Source organism: Macaca nemestrina, chromosome 11 (genome assembly GCF_043159975.1).
Source record: "Macaca nemestrina isolate mMacNem1 chromosome 11, mMacNem.hap1, whole genome shotgun sequence".
In the NCBI taxonomy this organism is placed as follows: Eukaryota; Metazoa; Chordata; class Mammalia; order Primates; family Cercopithecidae; genus Macaca; species Macaca nemestrina.
Genome location: NC_092135.1, coordinates 58,978,304 through 59,003,316, shown reverse-complemented (window position 1 = coordinate 59,003,316; position 25,013 = coordinate 58,978,304). Strand labels below are relative to the sequence as shown.

General features: G+C 35.0%; 1 protein-coding gene and 1 long non-coding RNA gene across 6 annotated transcripts in view; one reads left to right on the top strand and one right to left on the bottom strand.

Annotated features, from left to right (window-relative positions):
• Positions 1–607, top strand: part of LOC105483350 (uncharacterized) — an 82,510-nt gene extending 81,903 nt beyond the window's left edge. Inside the window, exon 7 of the long non-coding RNA XR_011609812.1 lies at positions 383–607. This is a non-coding gene — a long non-coding RNA (uncharacterized lncRNA). The remainder of the gene's footprint in view (positions 1–382) is intronic.
• The window catches only part of LOC105483349 (TRAF family member associated NFKB activator), a 105,640-nt gene that overhangs the window by 12,302 nt on the left and 68,325 nt on the right, over positions 1–25,013 (bottom strand). For all 5 annotated transcript variants that reach the window (XM_071072853.1, XM_071072857.1, XM_071072854.1 and 2 more), the window contains 2 exons: positions 20,444–20,552; positions 19,247–19,365 (listed from right to left, as the gene is read on the bottom strand). In XM_071072853.1, coding sequence (XP_070928954.1) covers positions 19,247–19,365; positions 20,444–20,552 — 228 coding nt within the window. The remainder of the gene's footprint in view (positions 1–19,246; positions 19,366–20,443; positions 20,553–25,013) is intronic.

Genomic DNA, 25,013 nt, shown 5'->3' with positions numbered 1-25,013 from the left:
CAAATGAGATCAAGTAAAAAGAAAACACAAAGGAAAACTTATTTACCTTCCCTATTGAAAAATAACTTGAGACAGCTTATAGACCTATATGTAATATACAATTGATTTTTTTCTTTAAATGAGAAAAATCAATGAAAAAGGAAAATGAAGAAGGAAAGTCTGAAGAGATGAAATATTTCTGGCAACTTCAATTACTATTTCCAGTACTGGTAATTTAAGAAATTTCTCAAATTCAACTATTGATCAAAATTGCTGCTCTGTTCACCAAGCACTTCATATGCCCAGAAACTTAGGGGGAAATAAAATGTATGTGTTTACTTCTTTTGATATTCAGTAAAAATGGCCTATATATTTAAATTAATGTGTTTGTCTTGTGTTATAGATTCTTTGCTGAAGAATGCAGCTGTAATAAAGGAAGAAAGAAAACCAAGCTACAGCTCCTTATAATTCAACAAGCATTTAAAAGGTTTATAAAATGGTGCAATTATGTATTTAAGCTGCTTCAACACAAGTTCTTGCCTTTCACTCCCACCCTGTGGCTTACACTGGTATTACATCTATTCTGACATTTAAAAATCAACATTAAAGAACATGTTGTAATAATGTATTCTATGGCTTAAATATTTAAAAAATTTTACACCATACCTAGAAAGTGTTGTGTACTTTCTAAAGCTTATAAACTGACAAGTCCAGAGATCTGAAGAATCCTAATACCGAATCATAAGTTATAATTCATCCAAAATTGTATAGTTAAATTTCAAATCCAAACCAGTGGATATCTATCTTTAGTGACATTTAGATTTTATTTAATTAAGGTCATTGTAGCTATTATAAATGGAAGACTTTACTTCATTGTGTCTTATCACTTAAGTACCTCACTCTTGCTTTTCAAAATATTTCTTTCAATTTCTTCAGTCTTATTTGTTCTCTAAGACAAAGACTTGATTTCAGTTTGTTTTTCTTAAAATTAGTATCTTCTTCAATTTATTTCCCAGTTTTTTCTAAATAAATACTTTAAATATATATAGAGTATTATTTTTATAGTATCTCAAAATTAGTAAAATAAAATCTTGCCAATACAAACAATTTGTGATTTTATACATTATATTGTCAGGCCAAAATAAAATAAAAGATTATTTTGTTGCTGCATATCATGTGTTTGACAAACATTCAGGTCATATATTCTTCTGGATTAAAACTGCTGTACTGAGCTTTATAATGCAGTCACATCAGAAGATATTTTCACATTCACAGTTTTTTTTTAAAGTGGTAGACAAAGTTTTTCTATGGTGTTTTGTGCAGTAAGAACACTCAATGGATTTTAGTGTGGACTAGGAAGAAAGGCAACATTTTACAGCTAGCCAGCCAGTCAGAACACCACAAATATGAAACAAACTTTTCAAAGATTTTATCATTAAGTCTATATCAACAAAATCAGAGAAGAGGTATATTAGGAGAATACTTGGTCTGGCACAGTGGCTCATGCCTGTAATCCCAGCACTTTGGGAGACTGAGGTGGGTGGATCACGAGGTCAGGAGATTGAGACTATCCTAGCTAACACGGTGGAACCCCGTCTCTACTAAAAATACACAAAATTAGCCAGGCGTGGTGGCAGGTGCCTGTAGCCCCAGCTACTCAGGAGGCTGAGGCAGGAGAATGGCATGAACCTGGGAGGCGGAGCTTGCAGTGAGCTGAGATGGCGTCACTGCACTCCAGCCTGGGCAACAGAGTGAGACTGTCTCAGAAAAGAAGAAGAAGAAGAAAGAATACTTGTATTTGACAATTTAATATGGTCAAACAAACCATAAAATAAGTGATTAAATAGAATGACCTCCTTATAGTGAGCCAAGATTGTACCACTGCACTCCAGTCTGGGCGACATAGCAAGACTCTGTCTCAAAAAAAAAAAAAAAAAAAAAAAAAAGAGTAATGCTCTGTAGTTTTAGGCTAAAACTGGAGATAGTTACAGAAAGTGGTAAAGATAGTGTTCTAAATTCCAAAGTCCTGACTTTGACATAAACTAGGACTGATTGCTTCTGAGATTAAAGAAGTATTAAAAACTAATGGGGATGAAGAGGACTGAAGGAAAAGATAAGAAAAAAATGGCAAACCTTTGTCTCACTTGGTAAATAATTGATGCTAAATTCTGTGATGTTTAGATTTGATAACTAATGTCGGTGAATTTATCAAGAAAAGATTCCTTGGGTGTATTGGCAGGAGGTGAAGGAGGACTCCTTAAGGAATTCCTATGAAGTATCTAAACTAAGGTCTCCAGCTTCTTTGGGGTTAGAAACACAGCTCTGCTTACTATTATTTGTGTTTTTATTGTTATTGAAAAAAAGTATTAGTGGTTGTACTAGGCAATACACTGCACCTTTTATCATTCACGCCAAATAAACCTGTTAATATATTTCAAATGAAAATTCTGAGTTCCCAGTACCCAAGAAAAATTTTCAGAAAGGGACCTCTTAAAATGCTACTTGGAAAAAAAAAAAAAGCTAAACAGTTTTCTGACAGACATTTTGAAGTTGGGTTTATTTAGAATGGGGCATAACATGTTAATGCTATTTTCCATTATAGCAGTCTGATACAACTTTCTGAAAACAATCATTAATTTTTCAAAGGATTTAGGATTAGTATAATCAATGGCAACTTCAACACTTTCCCAGAAACTCAGACTTTTTCAGTGCATGATCTTAATAAAGATTAATCAGTTTGCTGAGCATCTCAGAGAGTAAGGATAACTTGTATTTTTCTTTCGATTCTCAAATATAATCCAAGTGGGCTCTGTACTGCAGGAAGACGAAGTTATAACTTCAAATAAGAAAGCAAGGGAATTTTGAACATTATATTTTAGGAGATTTTAAGCATTAAATCATTCAAAAAATGAATTTATTTTGAGGTACTAAAACTTAAAATACTTAACATCATAAACTGTTCCAAGTACTAGTTTGGAAATGCTGAACTTGTGGAATGAATGCTGAAATAAGAGTTTTACACATCATACTTTTCATATACACTTCCAGTATGTCGCTGGGTAAGTCATTCAACTAAATCCATTAAGATAAACACATCTGAAACAGTTGGAAGATGTAAAATGTTTCCTTAAATTTCTTATGTGAATTGGGAGAATTTTGATTTAGTGTAAGTCAATTTAAGCTTCTCATAGATGGGTATTATATCAAAAATATATGTTCAGGGGACAGTTGAATATGCAGTGATATTTAAGAAGGAGAAAAAAGTGGTTTATCTTTCATTAGTCCAAACCAGGCTTTATTCTTGATGCAAAAATAATGAAAAATGTTTTTGTTTCGCATTCTAGGATATGTTAGATATCAACCTCTCAAAGAAATGTACGTTTTCCTTAACACCTGCTTTTGTTACAGTTGATACTAAAAGTGAAATTATTTTATTCCTTTTATAAAAAATTGGAAAGATAGAAAAGAAATAAAAATTGTCATTCAAAACCATATTTTTTTCTTAAAAATTTTAAGCAATTAAAGTCAGTAAAATAAAGTTGAGTTATGGAATTTTTTTTTTCTTTTTTTGAGACAGAGTCTCGCTTTTGTTGCCCTGGCTGGAGTGCAGTGGCATGATCTTGGCTCACTGCAACCTCCATCTTCTGGGTTCAAGCGATTCTCCTGCCTCAGCCTCTCAAGTAGCTGAGATTACAGGAGCCTGCCACCATGCCTGGGTAATTTTTGTATATTTAGTAGAGACAGGATTTCGGCATGTTGGTCAGGCTGGTTTCAAACTCCTGACCTCAGGTGATCTGCCCGCCTCAGCCTCCAAAAGTGCTGGGATTACAGGCGTGAGTCACCGCACCCAGCTGAGTTATGGAATTTTTAAAGATAATTCTGACTAAACTCTTTAACAAGATGTATATTCTCTCATATGTATGTAAGAAACCCAAACTTTAAAAGGCTTCTATTAAGTGAAGAAGGTAAGTTTTCAATGATACATATTTCACTTTACTCCAGTGTTCATATCAAAGACTTCCTTTAAACTTTAGTTAGGATCCTTGCATGCAAAGGAATATTTATTTTTAGCTAGCTCAGGCAACTGAGTGTAGTCAATGTTTTATTTCTTTTCTGGATGAGGCTAAATAGAAATACGCTTTTTAAGCAGAAACAAGAATCCTTACTTGGATCAATATAAACTAAGAAATAAGCCAAGGTGGGATGGGATGGATTGGTAGAGGGAATATAAAACTATGGAATAGGTATAAATGTTAGCTTGATAAAATTCACTACAGAAAAAGGAAAAGTACGTAGTAGGAAAAAAACTGAAAATAAAGATTCATTTGTCACTTACATTTTTGAGATCTAAGAATGAAATGTTAAAGGAGGAACTGAGGTTGAGTATTTCATTACCATTTTACATATACTGTGACAAAAGATGTTATGGTGAAGTCAAGCACTGGATACAGCTGAATTAGGGAGAAAGTAAAAAAAGGGCGGAGACAGAAAAAGATTAAGGTATAAAACAGGACCAGAAAAAAATTACAAAAAGATATTTGATAAGAATAAACATAAAAGAATAGTAACATAAAAGTTTGAAGACAAACGCTAAAAAAAAAATATTGTATTTAATCTAAAAGAACTTATAGCCATATAAAATCTATGGTTCTCTCACCCTCATTAACATTCCTGAAAATCTAGCAAAGCAAGAGAAACACAAATCCTAGGAGCCTTGTCTGTTCTGTGTGATACAGTGTGCTAGGCAAACCCACTGCCAGTGTGGGAACAACTCCAGGGCAAAATGGGATCCATCCCAGAGTTCTGAAGGAAGTGGCAAGAAAATAAACAATATAAAAATAAAATTAAACACCCTAATTACTTCCAAGTTCTTTATTGGGTTGTGGTTTAACATAACCCATCCCCACAATCTCTACTGATTCAATGCTACAATAAAACATATTGTTTCAGAAAAGGTAAAATCCTTTACCAGTACTGCCACAATTACTGTAATTTCAATTCTATCCAAGTTAATTTGTAGAATGAGATGAATACTTTTCTACTATCTGTCTTCTAAGTCTTTCACTTTGTATTAGGTACCTTTTGCATATATCTTTCTGAGTTTATTTTTTTAAAGGGAAGAAATATTTGTGGAGATGCTTTTTTAATGCAAAACGGAAACTGCATAACTTCAGTGACCAATTTAATTAAGATTTCTCACACTCCTTTCACTCTTTCCCCAAATACTACATTTAAAACGAACTGATCCGTGCTGCGCATGGTGGCATGCTCCTGTAATCCCAACTACTAGGGAGGTTGAGAGGGAGGAGTTTGAGACCAGCCTGGGCAACACAGCAAGAACCCGTCTCAAAAAAGAAAAAAATCAACTGATTTGGAAAAATCCTTTAACCACAAATTTAGTGTTATACCACTACACCATGAAGGACAGAAGCGATCTTCTTGAAAATAGCTATTATTTAAGCAATTTGCATGTATTACTTATTTAACTTAAATCACAAAATCTGCTTATTTTGAGATGGAGGTCTTGCAACGTTGAGCAGACTAGAGTCAAATTTCTGGACTCAAGCAGTCTTCCTGCTGCAGCCTCCAAAGTAGCTAGGACTACAGGTGCACGCCACTGCACCTGGCAAGCCACAAAATCTTCTGAATTCTGTACTTAATTATGATTTTAAAATTTGCTTTGAAGAGATCAAATAATTTGTATATAGTTTGGCAGACGGAGTAGCTGTGACTGGAACACAAGCCTTTCTGCCCCAGTAGCTTTAACTACTTAGCCATAATGCTTGGCTGCTGGAGAAGCTAAGTGGTACAGTTATCCAGCATAGGGCTGGAGATAAAGAATGGTTACATTTACATATTGCACCAAGGCAAACTAATTTTAAGATTCTAAAATCTTCCTGTCATACAATAAAAATATATATATTTATCACTGAGAAGCAGTTACAGGCCACGTTTTGATGCTTAAATATTGCCCAGGGTGGGAGGGGAAACCTTTGGTATAGCCTTTTTTTTGCTGTGTTCTCAAGGATGTATCGTACAAATAGAAATGTACATCCATAAATAACTTAAGATAGATTTACTCAAGTTTTGCCAAACGAGTCACTTGTTAACATAGGCAATTTGGCAGTACTTTCTTTGACAAAATTTCATAGTATTTCTCAAACTTGGCATAGAAGTTAAGCATTTGACAAAGCATGACAATGGGTAGAGTACCCTACTGGTAATTCTATCCTCTCTGGAAAGCTTAACTCCCTTCCTGCCTCCCCAGCTATCTTTTAATAAAAGACTGGGTATAGTTATAGTAGCTGATAAAGTCCTTGTCTGGTAATTTCAGTGTCTGAATCATCTTAGGGTTGGTGTCTGTTCTCTTATAACTGGGTCACATTTTCTGGGTTCTTTATATGTTGGGTGATTTTGGACCATATCCTGACCATACTCAGCCAGAAAAAAACAAAAAACTAGACTGTAGGAGCTAAGATTCCATAGTGTAGGAGTGAGCACCTAACAAACCATTCTTCTGCAAATAACAGTTATAAACTTTGGGCAACACACACGCACACACACACACACACATCCACACACACACACACACCCCCCAACTACTTGAAAACATTGAAGACCGAACTTTGCATATATTGGAGGAGAGTCAAAAATGTGTAGTAAGTAATTGGCTTAGAGTGTATTCCCAGTTTTCTATGGTTTTGTCCTGATGATGGCCACCCTGCAGTAGAGGCACAGTAGTGGCTGAAATTCCAACAAAAAAGCCCACTAACATTCTGGCTGGAAGAACCAAGAAGGAGAATGAGATCATAACCATGGTCACTGGAGAGTGAGGGAAAGGAGCCCTAGAGAATTTGAGAACCTTAAATTCTGAGTTTCAATTCAGCTCAAGTCTCTGGCAGTCCCCAAGTTGGGCGAGACTAAAAGCTTTGTAGCTAAAGCTCTAAGGATTGAACTGAGATAGGAGCTGCCTCTCTCCATAGGAGTGACAGTTACCCTGAGCTAATCAAGTTCACTGCCTGTAAAAACAAAACTACCAATACCCTTCACCACTCTAGAAAACATTTTGTCCATTTCTTAAAACAAACAAAAACTCCAAACATGTAAGTACTATAGGACCCAATGAATGCACTCCTGGGCACTTCAAAATTTATGTTCACACAGAAACCTGTACACAAAATGTTTACAGCAGCACTCTGTCTATAAAGTAAGAAAAAGATAGGAAGCACTTTCTCCTCTGAAGTCATGATTATGTCACCTAAAAATGGTTATGGTAAATGAAATGGCTCATTCAAAGCTGTTTTAGCTTTCAGTTTACATAATGTTCTCCCAAGTGACCTAGAATAATTTTGGCTCTTGTCTAGAGATTATCCTTTTTCCATCAAAATATTGTAGAAAATTTAACTTTACATATCTATGTACACATAACCAAGATAAAGGCAAATAAGAACTTTTCTTCTTTTCTGTTAGCATCAAAAAAATCTTAGGGCAGGAGAAACCCTAAAGAAACTGAGGTTAGGTCTTTCCTGTGTAGTAAAATTGAAAACTGGGGGCCTCACCACCTTTTTTTTTTTTGGCCAAGAAAGAATTTAGTAAAAAATAAACAAACTACCAAGACCTAATATCTTCTTCACGTCAAAGGGGAATGAACATTTATCAAAAAGAAAAAGAGTAGGAAGAAGAATTTTAGATTCAGCTTTATCAAAAAGTTATCACTTTATGCTCACGGCACAGGATAAGATGAGAAGCAAGAGCTGAGGACAGAAGTGAGGAGTCTCAGGCTGCAGAATAGGTAAAAAAGAGAAGGCAAGAAAGAATGTTCAATGAGCAGAAGCAAGAAGGAAAGCAAGGAGATTCACTGTGGCCATTTGGCCATTTAGCAGACATATGGTCCAGATGTAACTTCTAGAGAATACAGACAAGTCAGTGGCTCCCTATAGTATTATTAAGATAAAATGTAGAGGGTAACATGCTGTCTTTAATGTTAAATAGTCAAGAGAAATTAGGAGTAGAAATAACAATGAGTAAATCCATCAAATATGGAATTACTTAGAGGAAACTAAGCTTAAATGCAAAAATCACACTACTATTGACAAACATAATAGGAAAGAGACAACAAAAGATGCTCATCTTAAAATTATTCGTTTCCAAAAGGGACTTATCAGGGAGGGAGACAAAAACCACAGGTCAATGACAATGCAGAATGTGTGGGAACTGCTATACAATAGTTTTATTAGGATTCTAAGATATATAGCTTAGAGCATAAATATATAGAAAGATGACTAACTGGCAAAGAAAAAAAAATCTTTCAGGGAATAAATCAGCTTTCATAACACAGCAAGACACTGCTTAACCAAGCAACAGAGAAGCTCGGAGTGTACAGGTGCAAATGAAAAATTAGGTGACTCTTCTCCCTCCTCTACCCTCAAAATCTAGCAGTATCTTAGAGGCAACTACGAATCCAGTGAGAGGATGTTAAAATACAATACCGGGAACAGAGTTAGCTGAAGATCCTGTACTTAAACAAAGCTAAGTGGTTTTCTCAGTATTGATTTCATATCCTAGATACAGTCTTGTGCCCTTAAAAATTACCAGAGTACCTAGTAGGCAGCACTTCATAGTCCTAGGGTTTTATGGAACATACTAGAAAATGCAGGTATCTACTATCAAACTATCTTTTAACAAATTAGAATCAAAATTCAGAGTCTGCTCTAGATTTAATATAGATTAATTTACAAGCATCATGATTTAAAGTATGAAGATGTAAAACAATTTATTATCTGATGTATGTGAAAAGAAGTGATGAGGAAGCACTAGGACCTCCATGTACAAGTAAACATTCCTGAGGAGATGCTGGAGTATTCTTAGAACATGACATTTTTTCAGTAGGATGAAAAGTAACTTACTGAGAAAAAGGCAGTATGATTTTTTTTTCTAACAGGATATTATAATCTGGTTAAACCAGTGGTTCCCAAAATATGGTCCAGGATCCTTAAGGGTCCCAAGTGCCTTTCAAGGGATACAATGTTGGGAGATGTAATCTGCCATGGCCCCTGAGCATCCTGGCGCATTTTTGCTGTTCATGTCAGGAATACTCACTGTTCTTTATCTGGGGCTTTTCTCAGGCTTGTGTTTGCAGAGAGCAAATTTGAAAGACTCGGTAATATCTCCCTCTTGGACAAAGAGCAGGCATGCTTACCACCTGCTATAAAATGGTGGGTTCCCCAAGCTCAATATGCCTCTCCTTCAATGTAACCATTGCATGTATAAGCATCATCTGTGTCTATCTGTGTTACTTCCTAGGTGGGACTAATGAAAATAAGATGTTCTTGGCTACTCGTTTTACTGTAAATAATAAAGTCCTTTTTCTCTGATTCACTTTTCTGTTTTTCTCCAGTACCCATGAAACAGTAACTGGCTAACTTACTAGCTTGTAAGTAGAATAAAATGAAATCCCAGACGCTGACATAATGACATAATTGAAATCAACTATTGTCACAATTAAGATATTATTAATATTTGCATTTTTTGCTGTGTTGGCATTTAGGCTGATTATGCAAAAACAATGGTGAGTAAAACTGCTGATGCCCGAGTATGACTAAGGCCATGTCAAACTGTTGTCACTGTATTCTTCAATGTCACACACTCAGTAAAAAAACAGCCAAAAAAAAAAAAAAGGCAGTTTCAACTAAGAATGTCCTTAATAAGGCAGTAAAATGATTAATTTTATTGAAACCTGATCTCAACATATTTTTAATATTTTGTGTGACAAAATGGGAAGTATACACAAAAGGACTTCTGCTGCACACTGAAGTACAATTATTGTCTTGGGGAAAAGTACTTGTGCAACTATTTGAGTTCCAAGTAAACCAGTTACTTTTCTAATGGAATGCCATTTTTGCTTGAAAGAATGACTGACACACAAGCTATGGTTATTCAGACATTTTCTCAAAACCAAATGAAGTTAGCCTGTCATGTTAAGGAAAGCAACTGACAAGATTTGTTGCCAATGATAAAATTTGAGCTTCCAAGTGAAAATTAAAATTTTGGAAAACCTGTACCTGTCACAGTAAGCTTGACAGATGCCCAATACTTAAAAGATTTTTCTGATGTGATCAGTGATGATGTTAAATGTGATTTTAAAATATTATATAATAGGTCAACATTTGCAAGATCTACACAACTTAGTGAACCAATATTTTCCAAATGATTCATGATGTAACAATCATACATTAGTAAAAGACATATTCAAAGTACAAGATAGACCAACAGCTTTTAATGTAAAGTTCACTGATACGGTTTCACATTCCATATTGCAGCTAACATTTTAAGACACTACCAAATTTTAGGGCAGTATCAAAGACTATCCACAATTGCTAAAAAGGCTATTAAAATACTCTTCCCATTTTCAACTACAATATCTATTTGAGGCTGAATTTTCATCATATAATTCAACCAAAAAAAAAATCACAGCAGATTGAATGTAGAAGCATTTCATAACACTGAAAAAAAAAATACCTTCAAAACAGATTTAGAGAAAAATTTTTTTTTTTTTGAGACAGAATCTCACTCTTGCCCAGGCTGTGATCTTGGCTCATGCAACCTCCACCTCCTGGGTTCAAGTGATTCAACTGCCTCAGCCTCCAGAGTAGCTGGGATTACAGGCACCCACCATCATGCCTGGCTAATTTTTCTATTCTTAGTAGAGACAGGGTTTCATTACATTGGACAGGCTGGTCTCAAACTCCTGACTTCAAGTGATCCACCCACCTTGGCTTCCAAAGTGTTGGGATTACAGGCGTAAGCCACTGCGCCCAGCCAGATTTTGACAACTTTTAGGATGACGGGTTATAATAAGATAAACTAGATGGTTTGTGGGTGCTATAGTTTGGATATTTGTTGCCTCCAAATCTGATTTTGAAATTTGATCCCCAATGTTGGAGGTGGCCTAATGGGAGGGGTCTGGGTCATGGGGGCAGATCCCTCATGAATAGAGAAATCCTGGGGGCTGTGGGGGTAAGGATAGCAGGTGAGTGACTTCTTACTCTTTTAGCTCCTGAGAAAACTGGTTGTTAAAAAGAGTCTGTCACCTCCCCTCTCTCTCTTGCTTCCTTTCTCACCATAGGATCTCTGCAATGCTGGCTCCTTTTTGCCTTCTGCCATGAGTGGAAGCAGCCTGTGGCCCCTGCCAGAGGCAGATGTCCAATCTTGAACTTTTACAGATATCAGAATCATGAGCCAACTAAACCTTTTTTCTTTATAAATCACCCAGCCTCAGGTATTCCTTTATAGCAACACAGACTAAGATGGAGGTGGACAGGGGGCTATTCCTTACCTATCGAGGTTGAGAGAACAGCCTTTCATGTCTTGGCCAAGAGAAATCAGGGCTGGATAGACTCTGTCGACTCTATTGTGTGTGCTTTGAAGATGAGTTTTAAATAAAGGGAAGTGTGAGAAAAAGGATGAGAAGGGGAAATAAGGAGAGAAAAGCCATACTAGAGACATTCAAATTTGCTTCTAAGTTAGGAAAGAGAATTTAGAAGGTTGACATATTACTTCTTATTTTCTTTTCTTCCTCAAAATTATTTCCAGTATTTTCACAAAAGCAAAAACTGTAAGATGATGTACTGAATTCAAAAACACAAACCTAGAGCAGGAAAGGGTTAGGAAGAATTAATAATTTAGATTTGGAAACAAAGTTTCTGCAATAGAAAATTTCAATGTAATTATTAAAATGTTTTGGATGTCAATATTTTTTTCTTAAGACTTTGTGTATTGGCCAGCCACAGTGGCACACACCTGTAATCCCAGCACTATAGGAGTCCGAGGCGGATGGATCATTTGAGATCAGGAGTTCGAGACTAGCCTGGCCAACATAGTGAAACCCCGTCTCTACTAAAAATACAAAAATTAGCCAGGTGTGGTGGTGCATGCATGTAATCCCAGCTATTCAGGAGGCTGAGGCAGGAGATTTGCTTGAGCCTAGGAGGCGGAGGTTGCAGTGAGCCAGTCTGGGTGACAGAGTGAGACCCTGTCTAAAAATTAAAAAAAGTTTGTGTAGTATGACACTTTGGAGAAAACTGAACTTTAATGAATAAATTGGTTGTTTCCTTTCTAATTGATATTCTACCAGAAAGTCTATAAAAAAGGCTGGTCTCCAAAGAGGAGTAATATAGAAGCATTAGATATAAAAATAGGGTATATATAATGCAGTTTCTAGAAAGAAAACCAGGAGAAGCAGTACATTTGCTCTGGATTGCAAAGCAAGGATTACCTGAGGTACTACACACAAACATGTTTTTCTCCAGTTCTCTAAGCCCCAGCCTACATTGGCCTGTGCCATTGTACAGTGTGCATAATCACCATTTCTGTATGATAAAAGATGGAAAGAAAAGATTAAACATTAAAGGAATTCAGGGGCAAATTTTTAAAAAGTTGAGTAACAAATGCAGTTAAATTTACTTCAAGTTCCTCTCTTAGAAGAAGTGCTATGTGTTTAGATGATGTAAATGAGATTTGACTTTTCCACAGAAATCACTTAGTAGTTAAATATGTTGACTAACGGCCTAATTTTTAGCTTTTGTTCAAATGATGAAAAACATGTTTATCATTTACCTATAAACCAGTTTAAAGCTTTTACTTATTTGGACAATATATAGCAACTTAACAAACAAATGTGGTTTAAGAGACTTGCAACAGAAAGTGTCTGGAGTGTTGAGAGAAGCTATAGGGGCCCAAAACTCAGATGATCCCTAAGTGGGCACTGCCCTTGAAGTCCAGTGTATATAAGATATAAACAGTATAAGGATGGGGATGCCATCTAAGACCTAGACCTGTGAGATTAGGATTTTATTAGCTACAGAAGATCAGAAAGCAGAACAGAGTTCAAGTTCATGTACTGCCTGCCAAAACTGCTATACATAATTGAAGGAGCACACCATGCGTAAATGCCACTCACTGAAGGGCTGTCTATAGAGTAAAGTAAGAAAAAGGTAGGAAGCACTTTCTCCTCTGCAGCCATGATTATGTCACCTAAAAATGGTTATGGTAAATGAAATGGCTCATTCAAAACCCTCAATTTTAGCTTTCGGTTTACATAATGTTCTCCCAAGTGACCTAGAATAATTCTGGCTCTTGTCTAAAAAGTATCCTTTTTCCATCAAAATCTTGTAGAAAATTTAACTTTACTTATCTATGCACACATAAACAAGATAAAGGCCAAGTAAGTTGTCTTCTTTTCTGTACTGGAACCTAAATTGTGGGCCCTTGATCAAGCCCTTAAGCTGAGAATTTTAATTTTTAAATTAAATTAAGGCTCTATATGTTTTATCTGTGCCATAAAATTACAGTTAGAATTTTTTTTTTTTTTTCAGACGGAGTTTCACTTGTCACCTAGGCTGGAGTGTGTGATCTCAGCTCACTGTAACCTCCGCCTCCTGGGTTCAAGCAATTCTCCTGCTTCGGCCTCCCAAGTGGCTGGGATTACAGGTGCCTGACACCACGCCCGGCTAATTTTTGTAGTTTTAGTAGAGACCGGGTTTCATTTTGTTATATAATTAGGACTTTACATTATTTTATAATGCTTGCTAATTGCTGTAGGTTTCCAAATCGTCATTTCCCCAACCAGACTATAGCTCCTTAAAGGGGATAGATGTTGTCTATTACTTACAATACTACTGCTATTGTTGTGTTTTGTTTTTTGTATTTCTGTTAATAACCAGCAAGGCTTGGCAAATAGGAGTTCAATAACTACTTCTTGTGTAAATGATTGACAAATGACTTTTTAGACAACAGCTTTCTTGAAACATGTCAGAGCTTCTATATTTACTTGCAATTGTCCAGTACAGCACATCTTACTGCTTGCAATTGCCAGCTCCACAGCTATATCACTGTTTATAATATTCTAAACCTAAAATCTTTCTTGTTCCTCAAAGCTACCATATCTGCTGATCTAATCACAATGATAGCTATATTTGAAATCTGCAAACTGTTTTAACTGACATCTTTCAGTAACAACTGCACTCGTCATATACTTGAGTTTTTAACTCAGATGAAAAATAAAGACATGTATAAAGAATAAGTTAGAAATATATAGGCATGAGAACACATAAACTCTATTTAATTAGTGAACTCATACCATGTTTACTTCATATTTTGGATCCTAGAATCTGAAATAACTTTTCAACATTCAATAATGTTAATTATTAAATCAAGACTTTAAGCTGGAAGACAGGGACAACATCTCTTTGCTCTCCAGTGGTTGGCAGTGTTAAGTATACACCATGAATTCAGAATTATTGGATAAATGACGAAAAGTAATTTACCAATATCACCAAATTTTTTGTCTTCTTTATTATTGCTTTCTACATATTTTCTTGCATCAAACCACCCGAGAATTTTGTATAATTCTCCACAGGAACAAAAAGTGGCATAGAAAGATGAGGGCAAACAATTTCTGTCAAAACCTAGACACTCAAGATAGTATTTAGTTTGGCAACCAAACTATCTCGCAGAAGTAAATTATAAAAATCTCATTTCTGAGATTTTAAAAGTGAAACAGTACATTACAATCCTGGTTTTTAAAAAAGTGAATTAAACTGATAATTTACAGTTTTATATTTTTATAGAATACCTTTATATTTGTTACACAAATACAAAACTTGTTATTTAAATAGTAACTGCTAACATGGACATAAGTTACTATGTCTGACAATGGTGTCCTGTAAACAAGAGATGAACAGTCTTTGTCAAGAATAATTGTGTGCATTTTTGTTATCTGCATTTTCAGTTTTTAACATTATAAAAAAGAATCAGTAATATGCAACAATTTCTTAGTTCTCTAAGCATTGCTATTATTCTCCTCTGGAAAGTATATTCATATTAGAATTTTTGAAATTGTTCTTAAGATGATAGGCTATGATATTTTTTCCCTTTAAGATTAATAATCACATGATTCAGGAAGTTAAATTCACTATTAAGTGAATATTAAGTTCCCTTACCTTTCATCAATATTTGTTGTAAGGTAAATTAAATTAAGTATCAGTCTCCTTGTCTCTTGATCTTTCACATCCTCTTCTATACACCACAAACAATCTCCAATACCTGTGTTGCTTTTAAAATACATCTATGAAACTTTGATACTCATCCCTTCAAGGGGTGTAACTTAATTTCTTGCCCCACTATTTAGTGACTTGCTTCTAATGAACAAAATTAAGTGGAAGTGAAGGAATGTGACTTTGAGACTAAGTCACAGAGGGCACATTTCTCTCTCTCAGATCCCTTACTTCGAGTGAAGTTAGCTGTCAGTTCGGGCAGACAGGCTCATGTGGAAAGGTCTCTGGCCAACAGTCATGTGAGTGACCCATCTTGGAAGTGGATCCTCCAATCAGTTAAGCCTTCAGATGACTGCAGTCCTTGTCTACATCCTGACTTCAACATAAGAGACCCTGATTCAGGGCCACCCAGGTAAGTCACTCCAGAATTTCTGACCCACAGAAACTCAGATAAATTTGTTGTTTTAAGCCCTAAGTTTTGGGTAAGTCTGGAATAATATGAGAGATAATACAAAACACTGTGCAAATTACTGTGGTGTACAAAAGACAAAACTAAAGTTTTCCATTAAACTGAGTATTTCCTTCCCTACTGTCTCAAGCAGAGCACTAAGGGTCATCTAATGATAGAGGCTTTGTCTTTACCTCTTTCTGTCCCTTTAGAAGTCAAAGGATTTTTGCAAGCTTTTTGTGTAGGAATAACATGAATACAGATTGAACTATAAATTTCATGTCTCTTAAGTAAAATTTTCTAAAAGCGCCTCTTTCCCCTTCAAATATCCCTCTTTCCTCTACTTTATGTCTCTTTTTCCAAGGCAGCCAGAATGGCTATTTGCTAAAATGTCCACCTTTCCCTTCTCAAACCTCCTGACAAAACAAAATCCTCAACAAAACAAGTAGTCTAAAGAAAACAAATTCTCAAACCACCCACCAAACAGAAGGAGGAAAGGACTGTGGGTGGCTCATAGTGGCTTCCTTCTGTTACTGGTTCAAAGCATTTCTATTAACTTACTAATTCATTATAGAAGCTAGGCCAATTGACTGGGAATGTGATTTCTAGAAACAGATTAGTTTTGCAGAAGACCAATAATATTAAAGTATACTAAAAATAAACTAAAAAGAGAATAAAAAATAAAAAATAGAATAAAAAAGAATCATACCATCACCTTAACCATTTCTCTATAATGCCTTCTAGTTCTCATCCATGTGAGATGCAACCAACCAACATGGATTTTTTCCATTGTGGAAGAAGAAGCTTGAATATAGCTACACATTCAGAGTTCTTTAGGAAAGGTTTCACCCGTATTAGCTAAAGGTGAATTATAACTCACTAAGTATAGACCAACACATAGGCCAGTGGAACATATTTTAATTTCCATTGCTTGATGGCCAGTATTTTTTCTAACATAGGCCTAATTTTTTACACTAAGCATACAGACAACTCTCAAATATTCAATACATCTAATATATCCATTCTTTTAGAATGTATTTTCTCTTTTCTTTAATCCCTTATACGTTTAGTGCTCATTAGCACTTTGGCTAGAGATATATAAAAGAAGAGGAAGCCGAAATACAAGACAGTTAATTTTAATTTTTATTAAATGGTTACAAAGAAAATTGAGTTGATGAGCTATTCAAAGTATAAAAATGTGGCTATAATATAAATCGTTCCCCTATTAGTAAAGATAATTAAGATAACTCACTGAAGTTAGATTTATTCCTTACTTGGAGCTTTTCCTCTTACCATCTGCCCAAAACTATAGTTACAATCGATGTAATATTATTAATTCTTTGCACACAGGCTATCTCTGAAATGATTTCTGTTACTTAAACTTAATTTCATCCCAGGTATCCAGATATATATTTCACAGATAAAATAATTAGCCTACAGAATTTAAACAAATATAATTTTTAAAGAGATTTCTGTTGAAGGTCTGCTGTTGATACTTGACTGAAAATAAACTCTAAAACTTTCATAAATAACAAATTATCCAAATTAAAAAAAAAACCTATTACTATATCTTAGAGCTTTTCACATCATCCCTTTTGTTCTAACCAAAGTTTTATTTTCAAAACTACCTTCTACATAGTTTAAACTGGAGATGTCCTATTACTTTCAAAGGAACGCTATAAATTATTATTAAATTTGTGGTAAAGTAATGGCATTTGGAAGACACTGAAACAGGAAGATTAGAAATATTATTTATTTAAGCACTAAATTTATGTCAGTATAGTAATTCAACAATTTTATAATGTACTACAATAGGCCTAGTAACAAAATTGTATTCCAAAAAGTCAGAATCATTGTTTCTCAATTTCCTCTTTTGCAAAATAAACCTAGTATATTTCAATGCCATGGTTTCAGTGTTTATCAGCATTTTTAGATACATGAAAAATCGAATGAGGGTGAAGAAAACTGAATGACTCAAAGAATGGTTTCAAATAAAAATATATATAATAACGGGTACCAAGATAACTTCTTATTCTAAAACTTTTATTTATAGAGAAAAGCTCTCGAAATTGGATTTCTCAGATTTGATGTTAAATAATAAGATAGTCTTAGTTATGCAATCAGTAACTGAATAACCCTGACAAAGTGAAAATCTCCTACTTTATTTAGAAGGAAAGAAATAAATACAGCACTCTTGATTTAATTGTTGTTGATGTTAAGAAATCTTATTTGTTAAGAGTTCTTATTTTATTCAAAATATGTATCATCCCACTAAAAGCCAACTCATCTCATTAAAGATATCCTTTTCAAACTTATAAAATTTCAATGACTTATGAAAACATGGAGAACAATATAATATACATATATACTACCGAGTTAACAAGTGTTAACATTTTGCATACCTGCTTAGCTCTCTTCTATTAAGAAAAAAAAAAAAAGTTGCAGATATAACTGCTGAAGCCCCATTATTCCTTTCTCAGGTATCACAGTCTCTTTTCTCCCCAATTCTGGAAGTGATCGTTTTTCTAAAGAAGATGTGTGCCCTTCCTGTCCAGGTTTTTATACTTTTATTACATATGTGCGTTTTCACAAACATTAACGTTATGTTTTAAAAACTACATAAAGTATCCTAATTAGTCAGGCGTGGCAGCATGTGCCTGTAGAATTGCTTGAACCTGGGAGGCGGAGGTTGCAGTGAGCAGAGATCATGCCACTGCACTCCAGCCTGGGTGACAGAGCAAGACTTCATCTTCAAAAAAACAAAAACAAAAACAAAACAAAATAAAACCAACAACAACAAACTATATAAAGTATTCCCATTTTATCATTTTGTAATTTCCATCTTTACTCAACATTGCTACTGAAATTTAGGCAAATTAATATATATTTAGTATATTTTAATTTTTCGAAAGAGTTTCTAAAGATCAACTATTCTGTTATTGGTGGATATTTAGGTTGTTTCTAACCCATGGCATGAACGTCCTTGTATATGTCTCCTTGCGGATATGTATTATTTCTTTCTGTATTACTTCAATAAAGTTTTGCTTAAGCTAGTTGGGTGGATTTGTTTTTTTTAAACTAAGCACAGACAATTGAAGAAAAAGCTAGAAAGCTATTTTCTAATCTGTCTTATTATTTACCTGATTTTAAACTTTTATTTATTTATATACACACACGCACACCCACATATATGTACATATGTATGTGGATGTGGCTTTTAATTATTTAGAGACAGGGTCTCACTCTGTTGCCCAAGCTGGAATGCAGTGTCATGATCATGGGTCACTGTAGCAGCCTTGATCTCTCAGGCCCAAGCAATCCTCCCACCTCGGCCCACTGAGTAGCTGGGACTACAGGCATGTGCCATCCTGTGTGGCTAATTTTTAAATTTTTTATACAGATAGGGGTCCCCCTATGTTGCCCAGGCTGGTCTCAAACTGTTGAGCTCAAGTGAACCTCCCTCCTTCACCTCCCAAAGTGTTTGAATTACAGGAGTGAGTCACTGTGCCCAGTCCTATTTCTTTGTTAAATCTTTTCTTTGTTGAAATGCTTGTGATGTAGAAAAAAGGTTAGTAGGAAATACAAAACCTTAGCCTTTATTTTACTTGAAAATAGTTCTTCTATTCAGAAATATTTAAGTCACATATTTATATACATGGAACTTCTGTTTGGAATTCCCGTGGTAGATCACTTCAGAAAAATAAAATGAGGAAGCTAGGTTACGCATCAGCATTTGAATGCTGCTTTCTGCAGAAGCAATGTCTACCTTTGGTAGTTTTTCCTTTGCTATTCCTGAAATCACTTTATTATGTGGCTGATCAACAGTCAAATTATTCTTCCTTGTTTCACTGTCTTCAAGCAGAGGAACACAGCCATAATTGCCATCTGCAAGACAAAAACCTCTTGGATATTAGCAGAAAACCCCTATTTTTGGTACCACCTGAAAAAGCAAAAGTAATACAAACTCAAAACCGTAAAGAGAATAGATTTTAAGGTAGGAGTTTTAGAAAATTCTTTAGGTAATAGTTACTTTGACAAGTTGTCCATTTACATTTTTTCCTTCCCACTAAACATACAAAACCCCTGCTCTCCAAAAGTCAGCAGTATGTAAAATATACAGAATTTAGAAAACTAGAAATATGCTCTTTGCCCCTGTCAGCAACAATTCAACTTTTATATTAAGTCATATTTTCAGGTAAGAATTTCTTATTTAAGATAATTATTTGTATTATGACTCCATGCTTATCATAGGAAAATTAGAAAATGCAGACAGCCAAAAAGAATAAAAAGTAAATGTTACCCAAATTTTTATCACCTGTGAATTATTCCAGTTAATACTTCTGTTCCTAAACACATAAATTCACACAAGAATCACCTTTTTCTGCATAAATGAAAATAACACTTATTTACGTATCCTGCTTCGTTCATTTTGCTATATATCATCAACATATTCTTAAAAGTTAATACCTATTATCACTTTTCTTGGCTACATAGCTATTCATATAGATCACTGTAACTATTGAATATTTGTTTCTAGCTTTCCATGATTAGAAATTATACTGCGATACACATCCTTGCATATATATTTTTGAGTACCTGAACAAATGTTTTCTCATGATATAGTCTTAGGACTTGAGTTTTTGGTTCAAAAGGCATGGATGTTTTCAAAAGCTTTTGCTGCTATTTACTGGCAAATTGCTTTTTAGAAAGTTTTATAAACTTAGAGTTCCACCGTATAGTATAGTATAGTATAGTATAGTATAGTATAGAATAGTATAGGTGAAAGTCCACTTTCCCATATCCTGCAAGTGTTCATTTAAATAAATGTAACATACAACTGTACCACAGTTATAATATCAAAACTACTGAGAAACAACGAAGGAATAAAACAGAAGAACTCAGCCTACACTTTTCTTTTCACCAAGAGGTTCTAGAAAAACATAAAAAATTAACATGCACATACCTTGAGTGGAATTCACAAGAAGTAACTGTGATTTTAGCTTGTCAATAATAGTTTGTTGAAGTGACAGCTGTTCCTGTTGTTCACGTATTCTCTGCTCATAGTTCTCAGTCTGCTGACATAAAAACCAGTTAGCCTGATATTTACTGACAGACATGAACACATTATTTACCATCCATTAATAATATAAATAGATATGAGTTGCCCACATTGTCATTTTGCAGGTATTGTGATTTATGAGATACAAACTGGCTCCAGGAATGTACTTGTAATTGTTACAAACATCAGTGATTGAAGACACTTAAAGCACCGTAAAAGTTTTAAAGATTATCTTATTTGGCTGGGCGCGGTGGCTCATGCCTGTAGTCCCAGCACTTTGGGAGGCCGAGGTGGGTGGATCATGAGGTCAGGAGATCGAGACTATCCTGGCTAACACGGTGAAATCCCGTCCTACTAAAAACACAAAAAAAATTAGCCGGGCATGGTGGTGGGCGCCTGTAGTCCCAGCTACTTGGGAGGCTGAGGCAGGAGAATAGCATGAACCTGGGAGGTGGAGCTTGCAGTGAGCCGAGATCGCGCCACTGTACTCCAGCCTGGTAGACTGAGCAAGACTCTGTCTCAGGAAAAAAAAAAAAAAGGATTATCTTATTTAAACACATATCAGTCAAGGATTCAATCTACGATTTCCTGATCCTTCAGTAAGGATCAAAACTGTAATTTAGCATTTATTCCTTAAAGAAAAAAAAAGCACAAATGAAACAACAAATACTATATTAAAGTGATTTTTTAAAAAATACACACTAACTTAAAAAATTAAGATTTTGTGTCTTTCAAATAAACACACTTCTAAATTTATTTTTAGGGTACACAAACACTAAGGAAGTGTTGATAAAAATCAAAGGGACAAATACAAATTATAAAATTATAATGACCAGAAACTTGTCTGCTAAGTTTTAAGAAATTAAGAGAACACCATGGTTGACCTTTGGTGTCTATCTTAAATGCCATAGTTTCCCTTATATTGTTAATCCATTCATTTTGCTATTTTATTGCAATGACTGTGAAAATACAGCAATGAAATAAGACACAAGTTTGTACTGAAGAATACAGATGCCGCAAACCTTCAAGCAAATTTGAAACTGTTGTATCACAATTACCAAATTAGTACAGTCTTAAAAACGTATCACCAAACAGTAACAGAGAACTTTTTTTTTTTTTTCTTTAACCAATTTCTATCCCTGGAGGGATAAATAATGTTTAAGTTGCAAATTCCTTGAAATATAAAATGAAAATGAAGTTCTAATAATCTCAGAATGATATTCAGTAGATACTATTTGACTTTAAACTGATTCTTAAAGTTCAAAATTAGTGAAGCTCTATTATTTTCAGAGACCAATAAACTTAAAAATTTTAATAAATTACACAGCTGTTCATAGATTAGCAAATATAAATTAGCTTAAGAAATTAAAGCTGGCAGTGAAACTCCGTCTCTACTAAAAAATACAAAAAACTAGCCGGGCGAGGTGGCGGGCGCCTGTAGTCCCAGCTACTCGGGAGGCTGAGGCAGGAGAATGGCGTGAACCCGGGAGGGGGAGCTTGCAGTGAGCTGAGATCCGGCCACTGCACTCCAGCCTGGGCGACAGAGCAAGACTCTGTCTCAAAAAAAAAAAAAAAAAAAGAAAGAAATTAAAGCTGGGGAGGCTGAGGCAGGTGGATTACGAGGTCAGGAGATCGAGACCATCCTGGTTAACACAGTGAAATCCTGTCTCCACTAAAAATACAAAAAATTGGCCAGGTGTGGTGGCAGGCGCCTATAGTCCCAGCTACTCGGGAGGCTGAGGCAGGAGAATGGTGTGAACCTGAGAGGCGGCGCTTGCAGTGAGCTGAGTTCGCGCCACTGCACTCCAGCCTGGGCAACAGAGTGAGACTCTGTCTCAAAAAAAAAAAAAAAAAAAGAAACGAAAGCTAAATACATTTTCCCAAATAAAAGGTGAACTTTTATAAGTAATACAGTTCAAATATGAATAACTGACAGAGCTGATAAGCAACCCATGTGGTGCGTTGTCTTTGCACACTGCCTAAAGGCAGTCTTACATAGTTTCACATTCCCCACAGAATTCATATAGATTAAGTAACTTATACATAGGAGATGTTCAGTATATGTTCACTGAAAAATTTAAAAAGGAAATACGGATTCCAATTACATTTTATTATTGTGAACAGAAGAATGAATCATGTGGGTCTACCTGAAGTGTATGTCCAATGACTATGTCTCAGAAATGATCACTGATACCCAAGTCTAGTCTAGGGCCTGGCTTCCCAGGATAAGACATTGTATTTCTATATAAATTCACATCCAACCCCCTAGAAACAGTGTGGTAAGCTGACTGAATGAAGGACCCAAAAATCTACAGCAAATTCTAAATACCTTAGACTGATCTGGGCTACATAGTACCACCAGGGCTGAAGAATCAGTAAACAAGTTAAGAGTCTTCTCTATATATTTCTGCATTAATTAAAGCTTTCTCCAAGAACTCAAAGTTCTTCACAAACATCAATCAATAAGTACCTATTTTTTCACTTTATTTTGATAGGTATATACATTAGACGGTCCAGAGATTAAGTAACCAGTCCAAAAAACTTAGCAAGTTAGAGACAGGTCCAGAATAAATGTCTATGTTACTCAAGTCTCTATGTCTTTTTCTCCCACCTTGATGAAGAAACCATATATTTTCTTTTGAAACCAACTCAGAAAGCTTCTGCCAGTTAATTTTTATCTTCTATTCTCTGGTTTAAAAAACATACTTTAGCACATCTGCATATAAGATATTATAATAAATAATCCTGAAAATGTATTCAACAGCTAGGAAAAATTAATGGATCAATGGCTATTTCAAGTTGAAGTTTTAACTACTTCTTAAGCTACTTAATAAAGTATTATAAAGGTTGAGCAAAGTCTACAATAATTTTAAAAACCAACACTCTGGAAGTATAATAGAGGAAATAGAACAGCAAGAGCCCATGTTTTCCTCCTACACTTTTCACATACTTACATTTAGCAGTTACAGTGTTCTAGTCTAATTGTCTAATGTCTGATTTCCCTCTAGACTGAACTTCTCAAGGGTAGAGGGTATTTCCTCCTGGTATCTCCAGAATATTACAGAGTGGCTGGCACATACTGGGATGCTCGGTAAATATTAGTTGAATAAACAAACTAATTAAGTTGTTAAAGAAATATCACAGTTGAGCATCCCATGCTGCTGCTTTGCCTCTGGAGTAGTCATTCTTTTATTCCTTTACTTTCTTAATAAACTTACTTTCACTTAAAAAAAAAAAAAAAGAAGTATCAGAGAAACAGATATGCTTTCAGAAATGATCTGGAGGAATGGAGGAATGCCTTTGCTTATATTTCTCTAAGGGAAACAGTAAAAACAGAAACAAGGTCAGTAGGTAAATACAACAAAGGGATATTAAGTTTGAGAAAATGGATGCAAAAGATAGGTAATATTTGAAGATTTTTTTTTGGAAAAAAAGGGAAGCTTATATTATTAGAAAAAAGGTAGCAATTTGAGAAAATGCATATTCAGAAAAGAGTATAAAGATTTTGACCACAGACTGTCAGATGGAAAGTCCAAAAGGAAATATTACATCAAACTGGGAAACAACCAGTAGAATTTGGTTTATTTGCTGTTTGGAAACTAAACGAAACTAGTCTTTTTTTTTTTTTCCCTTTTATTAAATGCTTTTGTTCACAGAACATACCTGCCTAAACTTAAAACCTGAAAAGTCCTTTTACAAGGTCAGATTATTGCTGTACCATCATAGTATTTTTTTTTAAAATACAATTACAAAGCAAGTACATTCTAGCACTATCAAAGACCCCACAAAACAGCAAACTCACTAACAACCACATTGAAAATGTACAACAGCAATGTCTTGTCAACACTTCTGTACAGAGCACAGACATGACAGCTAAAACAGACAGAAGAGAAGATGCTTTTGACAGCCAGTGTGTGTGAATGATTCTTTGAGTCAGATGGCAGCAACAAGTTACCAACTAGGAGATCTGCATGACAACTAACCATCCATCTGTATCAAACACCATCTGGCCAAGATGACTCTGGCTTCTGTGTATTTGACACTCCTTCCAGTTTCAAAGACTAGCAAAACAAGTGGTCTACCAGCATCTAAATAGGTAAACAGGTACTTAGGTACTTGTGCTATAAGGTACTTTTTTATTTTATTTTATTTATTATTATATTATTTATATAGAGACAGGGTCTTGCTATGTTGCCCAGGCTGGTCTCAAACTCCTGGGCTCAAGTGATCCTCCCACCTTGGCCTCCCAAAGTGCTGGGATTACAGACATGAGCCACCACGCCTAGCCCACAAGGTTAACTTTGTATTCTTTCTTAGTGTTCAAAAGTAAAACTTAAAACACTGGTGATCAAATAGAGCACACATCCTAAATTTATTAAAAATGGTTGCCCATACTCTGGATTATGATAAGCAAAAAAAAAAGTTTATTTTAAAAATTACCCTTTTATCCAGGCAAAATTTCAATATTTCCTCT